The sequence below is a fragment of the Podarcis liolepis genome (assembly GCF_965112155.1).
Source record: "Podarcis liolepis genome assembly, chromosome: 6".
NCBI lineage: Eukaryota > Metazoa > Chordata > Lepidosauria > Squamata > Lacertidae > Podarcis > Podarcis liolepis.
In genome coordinates this window covers 98,816,854-98,835,781 of record NC_139559.1, presented here as the reverse complement: position 1 = coordinate 98,835,781, position 18,928 = coordinate 98,816,854, and the positions used below count along the sequence as shown (strand labels likewise).

Here is an 18,928-nt window from a genome sequence, read left to right as displayed (position 1 = left end):
GGATGAAGTGAAAACTGCCTTTGAGACTACAAAGAAATTACCATAGATGTAAGATTTCTGCATGTGCCAGGATCTCTTTTGATGGAAGTCACAAAAACCAGCCCCTTTCCCAAATAAAAATATCCCTCGCCTTCTGTGTTAAAATATTTTATATACTTCAACAAATCTTTCTTACACTAACAAGGCCTATTGTCCAAAAAAGTGCCAACAGGGAGAAGCAGATGCCTCCAAGCAAAGGGAACCCGGAGCTCAGCAGTGAAGGCAGCGCAGGAAGTTGGGGGGGGGAGGGGAAGGAGCAGAGGCAGAGGGGAGGCCCTTCTCCCTTAGCAAGCATGGAGAGGACACAGTGCTGTGCAAGAGGGACGCTGCCCCCCCGCCCCCGCCAGAGCAGTCATCTTGAGAAGTGCAGGCATAGGTCGACTTGCTATTCTTTCGGACGGTGGAACCATTCGCCTGGCCTCCTTCCATAAGGCTGAGACTGTAGGGGTAAAGAGAAGGGGGGTCTGGTCAAACTAGCTGGCTCTTCCAGATGGGAAAGGGGCGCTGCTGCAGTCCCCTTTCAGGTCCACTAAGGGGACAACCAGGTCATAAAGTACCTGCCACCTACTTTGGCTACTTGCCTTGGAAGACATTAGCTATGCCCAGTGTGGTATTCTGAGTCACAGAAGAGACCAAGAAGGTGCATGGAGCCTGAGACCACCAGGCCCCTCTTCATCTCATGAAGCATGTTGGTGTAAAACCTTAAATAACACATTTTCAGCTCAGCTCAAAACGGGGCTCTGGGAAATGGTGAAAGGTTTGGGGAAAACCTCTTAGCCCTTCTTGTGCTGCAACATTTCCCTCCCACTTCTGCCAGAAACCATCTTGAAACTTCTTTTCACTTTCTCTTTTTCTCACACAACCATATTGTTCAGTTTCCGTGAGTCTGCTGGTTCATGGAAGCTGCTATGTGTCAGGGAGGGAGCAGGACTATAAAAGCGGAAGTGCCAAACAATTTGAGCAAGAGCTGGCCAAGCTGCTTCTTGATATTTCTGCCTGTGCTTTCTCAGCCCTGAGAGAAGTCCTAGGTGGAGATGGGTTGGAGAAGGCTAATCTGAAGGAAAGACTGCGGCCAGAAGGGCGTTTGCTTCCCTCGCCAAAAGCTGAGCTGCCTTCTCTGGACTTCCCCACATGACAACTCAGCCCACATCAAGCGGCTTCCCTTCAGGGACTGCTTTTAGAGCCCAGGATTTTGGCTTACCAGGAAAATCCCTGCTCCTGGCCGTTCTGCTCTCCCCTAGACTGGTCTCCGGACATACTTCCTGCGGTTCTTGTCATCCACTTGCTCTATGTACCAGGTTCCTGGGAAGAGGTCATCCTTGGACCCGTGTGGGGTGTGGCCCACTGCAGAAGGACAAAGCAAGAGGGGGGGGGTAGGAAGGCAGAGGGAGGGAGCAGGACAATATGATGGGGGGGGTGTCACCCACAAGACAGGCTGTGAACACTGGCTCTTCCTTCTACTGTGTGCACTTGGTGATCGGAGGTGGCTTAGGTCTTCAGGAGATAAGATGTTGGGGAAGGCTACTTTAGAAAACTATTACTCCCTTTCAAGCCTCCTAGAGAGAGACCCATTTGTTCCCCAGAGCAATGGCAAATCTGTGTGCTGTGCTGAAGTGCCTTTAGAAACTCCACAGAAAGAAGAAAGTCCTTTTGCTCCAGAGGGTGCCTTGGGGCTGCTTTTCTAACTGCCTTTCCAAGAGCAGAACCTGATTTTATATTTCCCACTCCCCATAAAGAAACGTAACTTAATGAACATCATTGAAAATGCTCTCACCAGAAATGCAGAGCTCAAGTGGTTTTTGCAGGAGACATTACTAAGCAAGCAACTGGAGTTTAGCTTTCTTCCTTCAGATCTTTCCTGCCGAAGCCAGTTTGCCTTGTGACAATGTCTTTCCAGGTCCTAAGGTAAAGCTTATTGCACCCAGGGGCACAGCTAAAGCGGCTCACATGCTCACCCAAGTGATGAGTGTCCTCTCGGAGTTTCATGATCTCAGAAAACTTCTCTGGGGGAACACATTTCCGGGAGTCCAACCGAGTCTCCAGATCTGAAAGACTGGATACCAGTTTTTCCAGAGGGGAGCCTGGAAGAGAGAGGGCACACAGTTTCCCACGAGAAATCCTGCTGCTTCCAGGGACCCCAGCAACCCCAGATGTCATGGGTGCAGTAACATTTCCCCAACAAGGCAATGATTTGGGGGCAAACGATGAATTAACTGGCCTGGTTAGTTACTGTGCTGAAATGAGCCAAAAAACTGTGAAATGTGCATTTGGGAGGCTGCAAGAAGAGCTTCTGGGTGTAAGAGGAATGGCCCCATGCAGCGTCAGCACTGGGCACCATAGGGCAAACCCCAGGACCCCAGCAGGACCCACCAATGCAGACACGAGACTGTTCTGGGGTCCTGGTTCCTTTTATATTTTCCCTTCTCCAGGGTTCAAAGGAGCACTGGACACCAGCATTTTCATTCCTCCAGTGCCCCAGCAATGTAGAGCGCAAGTAACTTTTGCAGGCAGCACAAACTCAGGATCCTCTAGGAGTTCAAAAAGTTTGAGAAGAGGAAAGGGAGCTCTACATCAGGAAGGGACTCACCTGGCGCAGAATTCTGGGTCACCTTCAGGGAGAACATGCTGGCTGCCAGTCCTGAGCCATAGGAGAAGACCCCAATTCTAGAGCCAGCCAGCTGCTGGGCAGAGAACCTGCCGGGATTGAGACCAGAAATGTCAGAAAGGAAAAGAAAGGGAAAGTTTCCTTTCTTCCCCAGAAATCACACCAGGCAAGGGCAAACATTGACGCCCCTGCAAAAATCATTACCTTGCAAAGACTTTTCCAGATGGTTGCAGTTTTGGGGTGAGGTGCAATCACATACTTGCAAATTCAGCTGCCACAATTCAAGCTGATTTTGTGTTCTTCCACAACAAGCCCATTCCACACACCCCCACACCCAAACTGGCCTATTTGTGATAAGGCAAGTGATGAGAAAATGCACAGGGAAGAGCAACATTGTATAACCCTGCAAACCAATCAGGATGAATGTTCAAATAAACAGGCTGCCTTGAGGCAACCTTCCTGGCTCATCCTGGTTTGCGGGGAATGGCAGGGATAGTGTGACAGAGGACGTGACGGAAACATGTTTTGGAAGGTTGTGTTGCAGTGTACAGCAGACGGGCAAGATGTCCAGCCGGTGGCAGGGGGTCAGCAACTTCCGTTGCTCCTTGGCGCTCATGTCAGAGATTTCTACACAGCCACAGCCTCCTCTCCCTGCCAGGCCAAAAGCAGCCCAGAGCAAGGCTGGCGAAGGGGACGAGCTGGAGAGAGGCTGGGAGGCCAGATCCAGCTGCCGATGAGCCACCCCAGGTTTAAAGTTTTAAAATGCCACCTTCTGCTTGAAAGCTCAAAAGGCAGCTAGCAACTGTCACAGGTTAAAACCAACAAATGCGGTACTATGCAAAATCCCCAAAATATAATGAGCAGAAACAGGAAATGTTTTCATGGGTATGTGAATATAAAAGTAGGGCTGCAAGGGAGTGGGGGCCACAACTTCAGCCCTTATTTAGCAGAATTAATCACCTTGGCTAAGAGGATTTTTAATCATCAGAGAATCATGGCTTCACCCATACCAAGAATCCTGGGAATTGTACAAGGCGTGAAATACAGCTCCCAAAGAGTCTTTAAATGCATGGTGTGTTTGCAGCCCTTGCTTTCTGACCAAGCCTTATGAAACACGACTATTTTTGCCATTTCTGTGTCCTCTTCACCTGCCCTGGAGTGGGAAGAATCCATTATTGGAAAGAGCAGGGGAGGCGTGGAAGGAAAGAGCAGGGGTGACTTACTGGGCCAGGAGAGATGCGAGGCAGCCGTACACTGAGGGAGTGTACATGTTTCCATTGCGAGCAGAGAGGAAGAGAGAGGGCTGCGTCTTCTGGCGGAACAGCTCCTGGCTGGCCTTCTGGAAAGCTTTGTCCACCTCCTTGCTGGAGTAGGTTTCTTCCAACTTCACATTACTACAAGGGAAGGTGGGCAGTCAGTCCTGGCCCCAACTGTGGAATACCCTTTTCTCGGGGGGGGGGGCGGGGAGTGAGGCCAGGGAATGTGCTCTCATACACAGAGGCATGGGGGTGCACTGAGCTTTCTCTGCTTGGCTTAATTTCCATAAGAACATTTTAATAAATTAACATTTTTAAAGAGCCTAAAACTTTCTCCATAGAGGTAGAGGTGGCAAGTTCAGTTAAATTCAAAGCTGGCAGAGAAATAAACGTTTTCTGGAGTTGTCCTCCTAGCCTTGCTGGAGGCGGAAGCCTTTCTTGCTCCCCCCGCTCTGATCAGGCTCAAAGTACTTTGCTGAGAAAGACCCCACTGCATAAAAGACATAAAGCATCTTTAAAAAATCACTTGACTTTCAGTTGCTTCAGAGGTTTGCTCAGGTTAATTGTTAGTTTTACAGGATTAATTATTAATACTGGGTTTTGCCTTTTGATCCATTTTCAATCTTTGAGAAAAGTAATTTATAAATATCTAAACAAATAAAACAGATAAATAAGCTTTCCCAAAGAATATAATTTTTTTCTATTGGCAAATATGAAGGAAGTTGAGGATGTAATAGGTGCACTGAAGGCTTTGCTGCTGGCCAATGGGTGGCTTCGCATGGGAAGATCAGCAAAAGACAAGACTCTGCCTCAGCAGCCGGCAGGTGAGTTTGACAATGGGTGAATAGAAGCTAATGGAGATAAAGGAACTTCAGGTGAATTTCAAGTCAGGGATGAGAGCTAAGGGTTATCATCTCTACAAGAAAAGAATGCCAGCCCCGTCTAAGTCCCAAGGCAGGTGTGAGCAGATGACTTGCAAGGTCTCCGTTGTTTTCCTGGAAGTGCAAGGTCAGCCTTCAGCCTTCAGCCTTCAGATAAGAAAGCCTAATCATTTTAATGGGAAGAGGGGCTTTCATTTTTACATTGGAGCTAGTCCACTGTAGATCATGCAAGGATCTAGATCTAGATCCATCTTCTGCCCATCCCTGTCCTGAAGAACTTCTAAGAACAAGCTTGCCCCCTGTCCCACTATCTTCTCCAGTTCTTGGGTGATGTCTTTAAAAAAGGTAAAGGTAAAGGACCCCTGACAGTTAAGTCCACTCACGAACGAATCTGGGGTTGCGGCGCTCATCTTGCTTTACTGGCCAAGGGAGCCGACACAGTTTTTCTGGGTCATGTGGCCAGCATGACTAAGCCGCTTTTGGCGAACCAGAGCAGTGCACGGAAATGTCATTTACCTTCCTACCGGAGCAGTACCTATTTATCTACTTGCACTTTGACGTGCTTTCGAACTGCTAGGTTGGCAGGAGCAGGGACCGAGCAACGGGAGCTCACCCCATCACTGGAATTTGAACCGCCGACCTTTTGATCGGCAAGTCCTAGGCTCTGTGGTTTAGACCACAGCGCCACCCGCGTCCCATACAAAACCACTAATAAAGGAAGCTACACTCCACTCACCTGAAGTCCTTCAGCCCCTTGTAGACCCCACACTCGACATCAGGATTGCGGGAGGCCAGGAAGTCGTTCAGCAACACCCTCGCCAGAGACTTCTGCACCAGCTTGCAGAAAGGTGTGTGGAAGATCATGAACTGGAAGTCTTCGAGGGTGCACTGCTTGGAGATCCCAGCTGCCTCGGGGGTAGAAGAAAGCATCAGAGAGATGGAGCCCCCCCCCCCGCAACTGCACCCAGGAAACGAGACGTGCAGTGGAGACACACCACCTGCTCAGCCCTAGCATGCAAGATGTTACCCCCCCCCAAAAAAATAGCTAGCACAGGTGCCTGCTTTTCATAGTGTTCACATGATCCTCCCAGTGCCAACCCACACATTCCCACCCCCAACTTCAGTTAGGATTCTCCTGATCTGCTGATAATGTGGTGGTGGGGGGTAGGTAATCCAACATAAAATTGGTGGTGGTGGTGGGGGGTTATGTTCACCACCCTGAGATTATTCATCTTTGGATGAAGGGCAGAATACACATTTAATAAATTATCACCATAATCAAATTGCAAATCACCCAACTGTGGAGGTAAAGAAGCATTTCTGGATGTTCTGGGGACCTTTTGCTTTGGGGTTGTTTTTTTTTAAAGGGAGGGGATGTTTTCCTGGGGGCCACAACCACCTTTTCCCTCACCCCCTACTTCTGTGGGCAAAGTACTCCTCAGTGGCTGTGGGGGAACACTAGGTGTGACACACAGCTCCCCCCCCCCCAATCCACTCTTTTGTGCATGTTCATGTGTATTGGGAAACTCACAACGGACCTTAGGCTTCCGGAGCTCAGGGAGGGTGGGGGACACCCAACCTCAATGTGAACAGAGCTTCCCACTTGTGTAGATAGGAAAGACGGAGCCAAAAGGGGTTTCTCCCTCAGCATCCTGGCTGCTGGCTCACTGAGAGGGAGGCTGGGAGGTTGGCATGGTGCAAGCACCCTGGCAGGACCAGCGTGAGGGCTTTACCAGTGCATTTGAGGCACACTGACCTCCTTGCCACCTGGCCCCCTCCCGCTTCCGGTAAGCAACAGCAACCTAAGCAGAGCAGCTCCTCCCAGCCAGCAAAGCCCTTCTGGACAAGGTTCAACCAAAAGCAGTCGGGTGCAAATGAACGTGCGAAGAAGCACGCATGGACAATTGAGATTGGCGTGGTCCATGTGCACATTCATGCCCTTGTGTGTCCACAGCCAGGAAGGAAGGCACGGCTGACCGTTCTCCCAGCCACACTGACCTTTCTGCCACTGGCTCTCGATCTTCTTGCGATATGTGGCATAGCACCGATCCAAGGCTCGAAAGTAGCACTGGATGGAGAGCTGCCCATCCACCACAGGATACTCTGAAGCCAAGTCTGGCTTATAGAAGTCATAGACATGTTCCATGTGGGTCCCACGAAGACCTTGGCAGGAAAAAGTCACAGGTGAGCTTGCGTGGTGCAGCAGTAATTCTGCTAGCACATTTGAAAGCTAAGCAGGGTCCGGCCTGGCTCCAGATTGGATGGGAGACCACATGGTGAGATGCCTGCATTGCAGGGGGTTGGACTAGATGATTCCTGGGTGTACCTTCCAACTCAACTATTCTATGACATCCCAGTATTAGCAATGGCAACAAAGGGAATAATCCTCCAGTTATTAACCATTGCACTTGAGGTAAAACCCACAGATACCCCTAATAACTTTTTCTTAGTCCGTCTGGTGCATTTTCTGCTTGCTTGGCACGCTTGGTTTATGCTTCCAAGCTATGCATCTTTCTCCCAGGTTCCATTTCAGTGGCATCACCTTGTCTAGGAGCAAAGGTGCAAAAGGAGAGAGAGAATCTACGGGGGGGGGGGGGCAAAAGATGCTAAAGCAAAATTCCACCCTGAGCCAACACTAGTGTTGCCCAGACACTGATGCCTATGTCCAAAATAAAAGAACCTGGCTAGCTCTCTCCCTCTCTCTTCTTTTTTAACTCAGGGAGCTCCGAATCTCTGGCAGCTACTCTAAGAGCTACTAGGCAGAAGGGCCAATTCTCCTCCCTGAAAAGCTTGCCTGCCCCTCTGGGTGCAGAAAAGGAGGAGAAGCCCCCCCCCCCCCGCATTTGCAGCTTTCCATATGAATTCCCGAAAACTGTGTGAGAGAGGATGCATTTGACTATTTTGGCAGAGATGTGCTGCTTTCCCACCAGCAAGAGCTCCATGAATTTCCAGCCCAGCACACCACAATGGACTCATTCATGCAGGCTTAATCTGTTTGCATAGAGGGGCTTATGAAGCCTGGCAGAAGTTCATCTTTGACTGCCCTGGTTCTCTTCTACATTTGCACTCAAGCAAATCCACAGATCGGACGTCATGTCCCACTTGTTCTGTGCTGCATGGATGTAGTCAGAATTTTCTTCGAGGGGGCAGGCTTTATGTTAGGAGGGAAGAACCCAGTTATCTGTGATGCAATTGGTCAGTTAGTTAAGCATTTTTATTTATTTTCTTGGTTGGGGCGGCAGCTGCCCCCCTTGCACCCCTCTGGCTATGCCCACGTCCAGTGGGCCTGTTGGGACACAGGCAGTGTGAATGTGTCAGCCACCCAGTCTGCCCTCTTGCAGCAGGAGGGGGGGGTGTCGCATGCTCCCCCCCATCCCGCCCTCCCTTTTTATTTTAATTTTAATGGCATGGTTTCAACTGTGACCATAGCACCCGCTTCAGCCAATGCAGAAAAATCTAATGGATGGCTGGTCGGTTTATGGATAAAATCCCTCGCTATGCAAAGCAAGCTTTTTAGACATGGCCGCGTTTGGATACTCACCTCTCTCTAAGGCCAGGGGAGCATCTGGTCCAACCAGCATAGCTACGGCTCCAGCACCACCAGTTGGCCGCGCATTCCCGGTGGCATAAACAGCAATATCACCACAAACCACCAAGGCATAGCGTCCTGGCATGGGAAGAGCATCACCAAAGTGTCAGGGCTGAAGACGAGGAAGGCAGGAAAAGCTCTTCCTGGTCTGCGTCATCATAAACACAGTCAGAGCAGGGGGGAAAGACAAATCCCTCCCCCCACCAGCTTACGGTATAACTATGACAATAATGAGTGAAGAGAAGTACTTAAAAAGAAGCAAAAGAATGGCAGCACCTTAAAACTGAAATAACAAGCACACACACACACTGTTCATAGGCAATCCCATGTAAAGATCTCACACATCTAGTTTGGCCCTGAGGACTGAAAAAATAAATGGCTGGCAGAGACCATGCCTGATACTACAAAGCAAAGGTACGATATGAAAAAGGAGAGCCTTCAGTCCTTATTAACCTACTCATACTCTCCCAAAATGCTTTAACTGTTTTTCCAATAAAATGCACAGCACAACAGGTATTCTTGTTTTCTGCTAAGCCAAAAACACACAGGTTTCTAGGTATAAGAGTTTTGCAAGTAGCAATGATGAAATGGTGAACCCACCATCTTTCTCCTTAGGCCTGTTAGGCATGGAACAACCCCCAGAAAAGAATTATTCTGGACTTGAGGAAAGCACAGCTGTCTTCCCAACAGCCAGAGGCTTCCAAGGATCTTCTGAGTGGAGCACAAAGACAATGGACTTCCCCTCTTGCTTGTCCCCAGAATCTGGCATTCAGAGGCACCTCTGAACATAAGAAAAACCTGCTGCAGTGGCGGACGTTGGGGTCTCCTAAACTTCAGTGCTGCCTCTCATGCTCTATTCCTCTAAACCATAGTTGCAGCATCCCCCGCAAAGCTGAGGTTCCGTGCCCAGTGGGACCAGACTGGTTGCATCCCCCGAGATCCACCTCTGGCCACCTTGCCCAGCCTCCTCTTCTCACAGGGGCCGCCCCGATGCCTGTGGGAAACCAGGGAGCAGAACTAGAGCACAAGAGCAGCCCTCTCCCTCCCAGGGTCTCCAACAACATGTCAGCGATGACAGTGAATTTGTGGTGGATTTATACTGGACCACCCATCGTTCTGCTTTATTTGTCACTCTGGGATGCTTCCCAAAACATTGCTGCCTCATTGCCCCCTGGAGGGGGCACTCTAGCACAACAGAGCAACAAAGGACAGACAAAAGAAACAAACAAAGCCTAGAACATTGGAGACAAAGCAGGAAGACCACCCAACAAATATTTTGCAGGCGCAAACAGTATCAGGAGTAGGATTGCGTATATCCGCCCCAAGACCACCTCAAGCATAAACAATATGAGAACATTGCTGTTTCCTTTTTGTAAACTACTTTGAGGTTGGTTTGCTTTTACTACTAAGCGGTATATAAATTTTAATAAACACATGATCATAAATGCACAGTAAAGAGGGCTGAAGGCACAGATGGCAGCCCGTTCCACATCTTCACGATGCCTTGTGTCTTCACTTTTGCCTGTCCTTTTGCCTTCCTGCATCTTCTGCCAGTCAATGGACCAGCAGATGGGCAGAATCATGCAGGAAGAGCCTCAATCAGTGGAAATGTATGACTAAGGAAGGGAGACCAGACTATGGCCTTGGAGGTCTTTCTTGGGTGGGGGCCTGCCCCACTTGACCCAACAAAGGAGCCTCCTTTGATCATAGGTTTACAGCAGCGGCTGCTTTATTTTCTAATAAAATCCCTAAAACTGGTCTTTTCCATCGCTATGGAAAACTGAGCTTCTCACCATGGTCCCTATCAGTTCACATCCTGTCTAAGGATCTCTATTGTGTTAACATTGCCCAACTCTGCTGCATTAAATCAGTTATCAGTCCATAAAGGGACCTGTTCCATTTCCTCTAAGTTTACTCAGAAACCTTTCAGGAGAAACTTCGTCAAAAGCTGAGCATGGGAGCGCAAGGACACATCTCCTCCCATATCTGCAAGGGCTGAGAAAATCTGGTCCATTGTAACTATGATTAAGCTAACTTATTGTAGATACATACACTCTCAAAGTATAATTCTTTCCTTACAACCTGAAAGGCAGGACTTCTCTTTGCAGAAACCATAATAATAATCCTACTATATGCTTGCAAAGTTTATCCAGATAATTGCCTGGCTCTCTTGGCTCTCTATCTCTCTTTAAATGGGTTTCCTTCCAAATCTCTGGTCCGGAGATGTATTTTTGTTAGAAGACCTAGGACTCATATGCGAGAACGAACCACTCGGTTTGAACAATCTGCAACTCTCACTCAGCTGTCTCTGGGAAGACTCTGCAATATGGAAGAGAAGGGTTGCATCTCTGCACAGTTGGCATTCAGAGGCAAACACTTCTTGCTTTGTTCCTTTCCTGTATGCTTGTGACAGAACTTAGCAACTAGATTCTTCTGTACTGCTAGAAACAATGGCCTTGTGTCTCCTTAAGGTTTGTCTAGCAAATAATTTTTTTCCCGACAGGGAGCAGTTTTAACCTCTTTACTCCCATAATACAGGGGTGAGGATCTAGCAGGTGGGCCACCTGATGGGAGGGCATACCTGTCATCAGGTGTAGGGTGGGCGTGGCTTGGCCAAAATAGCCTTGCAGGCCAAATGGTGGACTAATTAGCCTGATGGGCTGGAAGCCCCCCATCCCGGCTGTACATTCTCTAGCTCTTTTTCTCTCCCCCCCCCCGGCTAGCTCTCCCCTGGTCCGCTTCGCTCCTTGTGTCCCTCAGAGAGACTCTGGGAACTGTGGTGCCGCAAGAGAATCTACAGAGTCTACATGGCACCCACCAAATTCCTTCTCCTCCAGGAGCACAAAAGTGAACCGCCACAAGCTTTCTTTAACGTGAGGAGAATGGGCAGCCCCAATGTCTCCTGATGGCAGAAGTATAAAACTGCAAAATGCTACCCTATAGCAAAAAATGGGACAAAACCTGCCTGGGAGAGTCACTTAAGCAGCATGCCTTCTCTACAAAAAGCTCCAGGAATAGGAAGTATCATTTGCTGAGTGGAGCCAAGAAATGTCACAAAATGTTTTACTCACAGCAACTTCTGAAAATTCCAAAGGAAGGAAATTTGAGGGTGATTCCCACACAGTCCAGCCTCCTAAACATTTCCAAACTGTCTCCTGGTGTGAGACCTCAGGCAAGTGTTTGTGGCCCCGAGGCTTCAAGTTACACCACCTGTTATTCTGAGACCGGCTGACCCCATCCATGCCTTCGAGATGGGGTGTAGGCAGGCATGGAAGGATATATGACTGGGCCAAGTCGGCCCTGTGCCTGGATGCTTGTTTTTGGAGAGGACACCTTCCAGGTGGGGGTCTGAGGGGGTGCCACTGAGACCACCATCACTTACCATCCCAGGAGCTGGACTCAATCCAGTCAGCTGCGTTGAAGAGGGAGGCTGTTCCTCCATAGCAGGCATTGGTGGTGTCGATGCCTTCAACATCTGTGTTTCCTGAATCTTCAAAGAGCTGCATCAGAACTGTCTTGACAGCTTTGGATTTGTCAATGATGGTCTCTGTGCCAACCTCTAGTCGGCCGATGGACTCCCAGGGCAGGCGGCTTCGCTCTACCAGACGCTGCACGACTGTCAGGCACAAGGAGTTGATGTCCTCATGGGCCGCACAGAAGCCCATCTGCTTCTGCCCCAGGCCCACCGTGTATTTTCCAGCCTCCACCCCATCATACTTCTCCAGCTCAACCTGATCCACATACTGGGAAGGGAAGTACACCTCCAGAGCAAGGATGCCCACGTCATTGGGCCAGGAGGAGGAGGAGGAGGAGGGATTTGCCTGGTGGTGCACAGAGCCTTTGGAGAAACTGCAAGGCAAGCAGAGAGGAGAGTTTCCTTACAGTCTACAAAGGAAGAGGATCTCTGGCTGCTCAGACAAGATGCATGTAACCAAACAGATTTCCCCATGGCATTGCTTTCCTCAGAACTGTCTCCATGGTGGATCACCACAAAGCAGCTGCACTGACCTCTCCACAGAGGTTCAAAAGGGATACTTGGCCAGGGGGTCGGATTTAAGCCCTGGGCCCCGAACAGTGCATCTCCTTCCGACTGAGCTCCCTCCCCAGCTCTGCTTACAATTGCATCCTAGTGAGCAGTGCTTCTCAAACTTTTTTCTCTGGGCCACACTTTCAGAATAAAAATTTGCTCATGCCACACCATTTTTTTTAATTGATAAGAAAGAAAAGCATTGGAAAACAAAAAGAAACAACTCCTAGCAGTGCTTGATTTATAACACAGAACACAACTATTTTATCACATGATCATGGGGCAGCCAGAAAGCATCAAACAATGCAGCTGCATAAGAATGTGGATCATTCCCCCAATGGATTGTTCTTCAATCTTCTGGTCACCCTTGCCCTCCTCTCCTGCCACACCCTCTGAAAACCAATGCTAGGGAGCGCCTCTAACATCCTGCTCCTAGGTGACGCATCAGAAGGCCTTCTCCCTGGCCAGCCAGCTCTGGAACTCTTTCTGCTGTGAAATTTAGACACCAGCTCAAAACATCTTGGTTAAATGTGTTCATCATTCTTCAAAACTTCCCGCATTTCTATTTTTATGTTTTATTGTACCGTTCTTCTGAGAAAGGCTCTTGTAGGATTCTCTGTCTTTCCAAAGGCAGGTAAAAACCTTTGAGAAGTTCTGAGAAGCAGCGTCTCTGTTTTTTGCTTCTGTATTATTTCCTGCTTTGTTGTTGCTGCTATTGTTTTTATTATGTGCACCCCACTTTTCCTCCACGGAGCTCAAGGTGATGCGGATGGTTCTTCCCCCGCCCATTTTATTAGCACAACCACCTTGTGGGTGACGGGTTGAGAGTGACTGGCCTAGGGTCACCCAGTGGTTGGGATTTGAACCCTGATCTCCCAGGCCCTAGTCCAACGATCTAACCACTGCACCACACTGGCTTTCATTCTTCTTTCTGTGACGAGTGCATTGTGCAATTTTTATTGCTCTTGTTTTTACTTTATAAACTACTGGGTTTCCCCCCAGAAATATTTTAAGATTTAAAAATGAGATGTGACCTTCTGCCCCAGCCCCACTTTGAGGAATGGCTTTGAGCTGTGATGCCCCTTAACATTGTCACCTCTGCTGCAACTTGGACCCGGGTGCCGTCTGATAAACATTCTTGGTTCCTTTGCCTCCTCGTGGACCTCCTTACCATCCCATATCCTAACCCTAAGATTCCTGTGTTATAATCTCACCCTGCACACTGACTCTTATCAGGAGGTTAATGTTTAATTGAAAGGTCTTTGATTAAGCTGATGCAAGGTCAACATTTCTGGACACAGCTCGAGTTCAGGTCCAAAGGGCAAATGTATTTTTTCAAACTAGATTTGTATTCTTGCCCTTTAACAAAACCCACTCTCAATTCATTTTTTGAAAGATCCACCCCCCTGTTTTTGTGCCATATTGGTTTATCCTGCTCTTGGTTTTATCATAGGAAACTGATCTAAGAAATTTGTCCAGGTTTTAATGTGTTTTATTAATTTTTTGAACTTTTTTGGTAGCTAATTTGAGTTTATTTTATAAAGAAAAGGAGGGCATAATAAATTTAATGATCAGTCAAACAGAAAAGCAAACATGTTCTCCGGTTCCTCTGCTAGTGGCTCCACTTTGTCAATCCACTTTCCCCCATCACTCAGTGCCTGGTCTAAGGTCAGTTTGGATGCAGAACGTTTTCTCCCTTAAGGGATTTGTGTGCAGGAAGGAATACAGGATCACAATGTTGTGACGGAAGCCCAAGTCCATCTATGGATTCTGCAGTCAGGATCTCTGAGCATGAGCAGTAGGAACTTTGTCTCCTACTTGTGGATTCTGCCTGCAAAACACTTCTGTGAAAATGTTTGCTGGATACAGGCTATTGGTGCAGCTAAAATATGGGAAATGCAGCCAGATATCAATATTCCTCTTTTTGTCATGTAGAAAGATTTTCATGAGTGCTTTCATGAGGCACCCCTTGAGCTATTGGTTCCTTTGTACTGGCAGCCTCCAGGTATGAAAATCCACAAATACTCTCCCAAAAGTTGGAAAGGAACTGGTGGTAATTGTTTTGGAAGGTGTGACATTAAAAAAACACACACACACAAAACTGGTGTGGTTGTTGTACGGAAAAAGGACTTTTCAATAATGACCTGTTTTCCATTTTCAAGTAGGATGCAGGTGAGTCTAGAGAAAATGTAAACCTGCTGCCCTTTGTTAACTCCTGGACTCCTTAGAGCATCATCATTTTGTCAAAGCCTTCTAGGCAGATCATTTATATATTTCAAAACTTGTGTGAAATGTCCTGTTTACACAGACTGAGGCTGTCAAGGCTGCCCCCTCCCCCCTCCAGCCTCCTTACCTGTTTTGCTGCACCATTGCTGGCAAATGGACTCGCCCAGGGGGCCTTTGCAATGTCCGTTTCATCGGCCAGCAGCGCTTTGCATTGCTGAAAAGCCGGAACATTTTCAGAGGCTGGCTGGAGAGTCAAGCTAAGCTGGGGAGTGAATTCCTCCCCACTGGCTTTTAAAGCGATTCCCTGAGCCCCCACAGCAAAGCCCAACTAAGTCCCTCCCCACCCTTATCAAAGAAGCCAGTGGGATGTACTTCGCTATTTCCCAACTAAAGGTCATAGCACACTGACGGATCTAACAGGCTTGAACACCTTTTTTGCAGCATTAGTCCTGGGGATTCCTTACTTTGAAGACACCAGTCATCTCTAAGCCCTGAGCCTTGCTACCCTCAGGGGTTCCCATCCCAAGGAAGAGCCCTTCTGCTTCTTCCTCTCCCTCTCCACCCTCTGCAAGAGACAAAATGCTCACTTTCTATACGGTGTTTTCGCCAGCTAGGCAAATAGCACTAAGACAGAGGTATTTAGATCAAGAAAATGCCAGGGAGGAAAGGGTTCACAAAAGTCTCCTCTGCTAGCCCCTTACATAATGCAAGAACCGAAGAAATGCCTGGCAGACAGATCAGGCCAATGGCCCAGCATCTCGTTCTCACCGTGGCTGAACCAATGCACATAGGAATCCCGCAAGCAAGAGCTCTGTCCCACCTGTGGCTTTTATTTCTTAAATTACTATACTGCCCTTCATCCGAGGGTCCCAGGGCAGTTTTCAATGGAGAACCATGAAAATAAATAAAATAATAAATAATAAAATAAATAAATAAAATTTATTATTATTATTATTATAAAATAATAAATAATAAAATAAAAACAATAGCCCCACCCCCCACCAGTTTAAAAGGCCAAAGGCTGATTAATCAACCAAAGGTTTCCAGCAACTGGGATTCAGAAGCCTGGCTGCCTCCAGCTGAGGAGGCAGAAGAGAGTCACTGTGGCTGCTAGCCACCGACAGACATTGACAGCCCTCTCCTGCTCCTCCAAGACGGCGCCCCATCCTCTTTTAAAGCCATCGTGGCTGGGGATCCTCACTGCCTCCTGTGGGAACGTGTTCCATCGTTTAACTATGTGCTGCATGGAGTCCTTTCTTTTATCTGTTTCTGCAATAGCAGGGCTTATGCTGGGGTTTCAGCCATGCCTATGTTTGCAAAATAAAAATGCTTTTCATTCAGCTGTTGTCTCTAGCTTTAAAAATATAGGCGCCCTCTGACAATGGTTGCCTGTGGACGGCTCAAAGGCTGCTGGCTTGGCTAGGGCCCAGAGCCCCTCAAGCCAAGGGAGGGGGCAGAAGAGGCTACTCTGCACAGCTGCCCCTTGGGATGTGGCTGGACTCTAGCTCCCAGGAGCCTCAAGCAGCACGGCCAGAGGGCAGAGAGGGTGGAAGCTGGGGAGGCATAAGTCCATCCCCCCCGGCCGCAGGCTCCAAAGACACCCAAGTCCAGCTCCACCAGCAAGTCCTGTGTCTAGGAGTTCAAAAGCAGCAGGACACTGGGTTGTCCATGGATGGTTTCATTGAGAGGATGAAGGCACCAAGAAAGGAGGTGGCGCAAGGATGGCACCCTGAGGTGGCTCTGTTTTCTTTTAACACACACTTGAGGAACAGGGTCCAGTTGAATGCAGATTTCAAAGCAGTGGCCCAGCTGGGGGGGAGGAGGAGAACAAGGAGCTGCTCTGCTTCAGAGGAGGCCCTGGCAATTCAGGGCAAAGGCCACACAGGAATGCAGGCGAGAGGTCAAGGCAGCAGATAAATTCTGTTGAAACTGCCGAGTAGCATGTGAGTCTGAGGGATCAGAAACGAGAGGAAGTAGCTAAGGATCAGGACGAGGGCTCTCACCCGCTGGCTGCCAATCAGAGCAAGAAGGGTGAGGAAACACTGCAGGGCAGAGGTCAGGTGGCCACACGCCACCCCTGCAGGATGAGTCGCCTGCCTTTCTCAGGGCAGAGTCGCAGGCTGATCTTGCTCAAGAGGGCAGCTGCTTTCAGATCCTTCTGATTTGGCCCTCCTGGCAGGGACTTTAGACTCAGTCCCAGGAGGACTCTACGAGAAGCCTTCCTGGAGCAGATCCAAAGTTAATCTCGCCCGGCATCCCGTCTCCCACAGTGGCCCATCCAGACACCCTGCGAAGGCTGGAAACTGGACTTGAGTTCAAGATGGGCTCCCTCTGTTGCCCAGCAACTAGCCTTCAGAGGCACCCGCGCTCCAATACTGTGGCCATCGTGACTGGTAGCCACCCATTGCCTTATGAGTTTGGCTGATGTCCTTCTACACATTGCCAGCTGTCCCATCCCATCCCGTGTGAAGAAGTGCCTCCTTTGGTCTCTCCTGAATCTCCCACCTCTCAGGTTCATTTGATGACACACACTCCCTGCCAAGTATTATGCAAGAGGGAGCAACTCTTCCCTTGACCCACTTTCTCCCTTCCATGAATAATTCTATAAATCTGAATCATGTCTGCCCCAAACTTAAAAGTCCCAAATATTATAAGCTTTCACTTATTTGCATAAATATTTATATGCCTATTTATAAGTATACATTCGTACCCTGGATCCTGAATGCCTTGTGAGTCGAACATTTTGGCTCCCGAACACTGCAAACCTGGAAGTGAGTGTTCCGGTTTGCAAACATTCTTTGGAACCCGAATGTCCAACGCGACTTCTGCAGCTTCTGACTGAGGGCAGGAAGCTCCTGCAGCCAACCAGAAGCCGTGCTTTGGTTTCCGAATGTTTTGGAAGTCGAACGGACTTCCGGAACAGATTCCGTTCGACTTCCAAGGTACCATTGTAGATGCAAATGAATAATAAAATATATCTCACCATAGTGGAGAAAACCATGGCCAGATTCCTACCCCCATCTGGTCGACCTTGCTTTGGCAAGTATTTGAGAAGTGGGAAAGCTTTTCCTATGTTGCCCTGGGCTCCTTTAGTAAGACTATAGGGCCACTGACTTACTGGGGTGTGAAAGTCAGGAGCCACTCACAAGTAATAAGAACCATGGCAGAGAGAGTGTCAGCAGATGAGCTGTTAGCCATAATTGTATTTCCATACTAGAAAAGCCTCAGCCTGTTGAATTTCTCCATGCTGCACAGCTGTTCAAAGTTGCAAGAGGCCTGATCTTCCCCAGCTCAACCTCTAAACCAAGCAAATACCTCATGTTTCATGGGCTAGAGAGGGGGATATAACAATATTTAAGATATACAGCTTAAGATGTACATGCTTTGGTAAATTCAAGAGTTGCTAAAAAGCAAGCTGTACATTCTAAGAGAATTTGTGGTGGTAATTTATATACAGCTCTTAATAATATGCCAGTCATCTTTTTCTTATTTTAGCAAAAAGGATTTAAGCCTCTGATATTAATATATCCATTTAAGTGTTTGTATCATCAACTCACTCCCACTTGGCCCCTTGGGGGAAGGAAAGCAGTTAACCCCCCTTCCCTTTTGACTGCTGCTGCCACCCAGGGAACAGCCCCTCCTCTACAAGGCCATTTCTGGCTAAGAGGGACATGGAGGATTTGCTCCAGGAAGAACCCAAGCTCCCCATAGCTCCCAAAGCAATGTGTGGCTCAGAAAATGGAATGCTCTGGAAGGTGCTCTTCTGTCCAACTGATCTAAGGACTGCTCTTCATCTTTTCCTTTGCAGCTTTGAAGCTGTTTAGAAAGGAAAGGGACAGGGTGGGGAGAAGAGCCCTTGGACTACCTTGTAAAATTGTAAGTATTTTTTTTAAAGTTTATTTAGTTTTGCCACAGCCTGATGCTTATCAGCTTTCCGTGATGCAGAGGACAGCTTTTCCCTGCTGGCACCAGGGTTGTGGAATGCCCTCTGGGCTCACCTACAAGATCAGCAGCTCCATTCTGCTGGCTCGTGAAGACAAAATCTGCTGAGGCAAGCATTCCCCTGAGCTTGACCTTCCCGATCTGTTTTGTTTAACTGTTTTAATTGCTCTGCTTTTTAACTGTCTTGTTTCATTGTCTATTTTAATTATGGATGCTTTGCTGGAATTGTTTCATTGTGCATTTTAATTATTTATGGATTTTATCATTTATAACTACTTAGAAGAGATTTTGGCATGCAACAACAATGGCAGCATAGGGGGATTCAGTAAACAGTAAGAGGATTCAGTTCCATACTATAAAAAG

The 18,928-nt window shown here is 48.2% G+C and overlaps 2 protein-coding genes across 2 annotated transcripts in view; one reads left to right on the top strand and one right to left on the bottom strand.

Annotated features, from left to right (window-relative positions):
* Positions 1 to 131: 131 nt before the first annotated feature.
* Positions 132 to 15,024, bottom strand: HMGCS2 (3-hydroxy-3-methylglutaryl-CoA synthase 2). Its single transcript, XM_083507170.1, has 10 exons — positions 14,751 to 15,024; positions 11,753 to 12,219; positions 8,323 to 8,448; positions 6,780 to 6,944; positions 5,518 to 5,686; positions 3,868 to 4,038; positions 2,627 to 2,733; positions 1,995 to 2,120; positions 1,241 to 1,383; positions 132 to 478 (listed from the first exon to the last, which is right to left on the bottom strand). The coding sequence occupies exons 1-9, from the start codon at positions 14,852 to 14,854 to the stop codon at positions 1,277 to 1,279; spliced, it is 1,542 nt and encodes a 513-aa protein (XP_083363296.1). The 5' UTR covers positions 14,855 to 15,024; the 3' UTR covers positions 132 to 478; positions 1,241 to 1,276.
* Positions 15,025 to 15,473: 449 nt separating this feature from the next.
* TNFSF4 (TNF superfamily member 4) overlaps positions 15,474 to 18,928 on the top strand; it is a 49,787-nt gene continuing 46,332 nt past the window's right edge. Inside the window, exon 1 of the mRNA XM_083507261.1 lies at positions 15,474 to 18,499. The gene's annotated coding sequence lies outside the window, so the exon portion shown is untranslated. The remainder of the gene's footprint in view (positions 18,500 to 18,928) is intronic.

What these genes read in the sequence shown, in the direction of transcription:
- HMGCS2 (XM_083507170.1), bottom strand. Translation starts at nt 14,854, where the DNA reads ATGTTCCGGCTTTTCAGCAATGCAAAGCGCTGCTGGCCGATGAAACGG. An exon ending in GACCCAGAATTCTGCGCCAG is followed by an intron (nt 2,121 to 2,626) that starts GTGAGTCCCTTC and finishes TCTCTCTTCCAG; the next exon opens with GCTCCCCTCTGGAAAAACTG. An exon ending in AGAGGACACTCATCACTTGG is followed by an intron (nt 1,384 to 1,994) that starts GTGAGCATGTGA and finishes GTCCTTCTGCAG; the next exon opens with TGGGCCACACCCCACACGGG.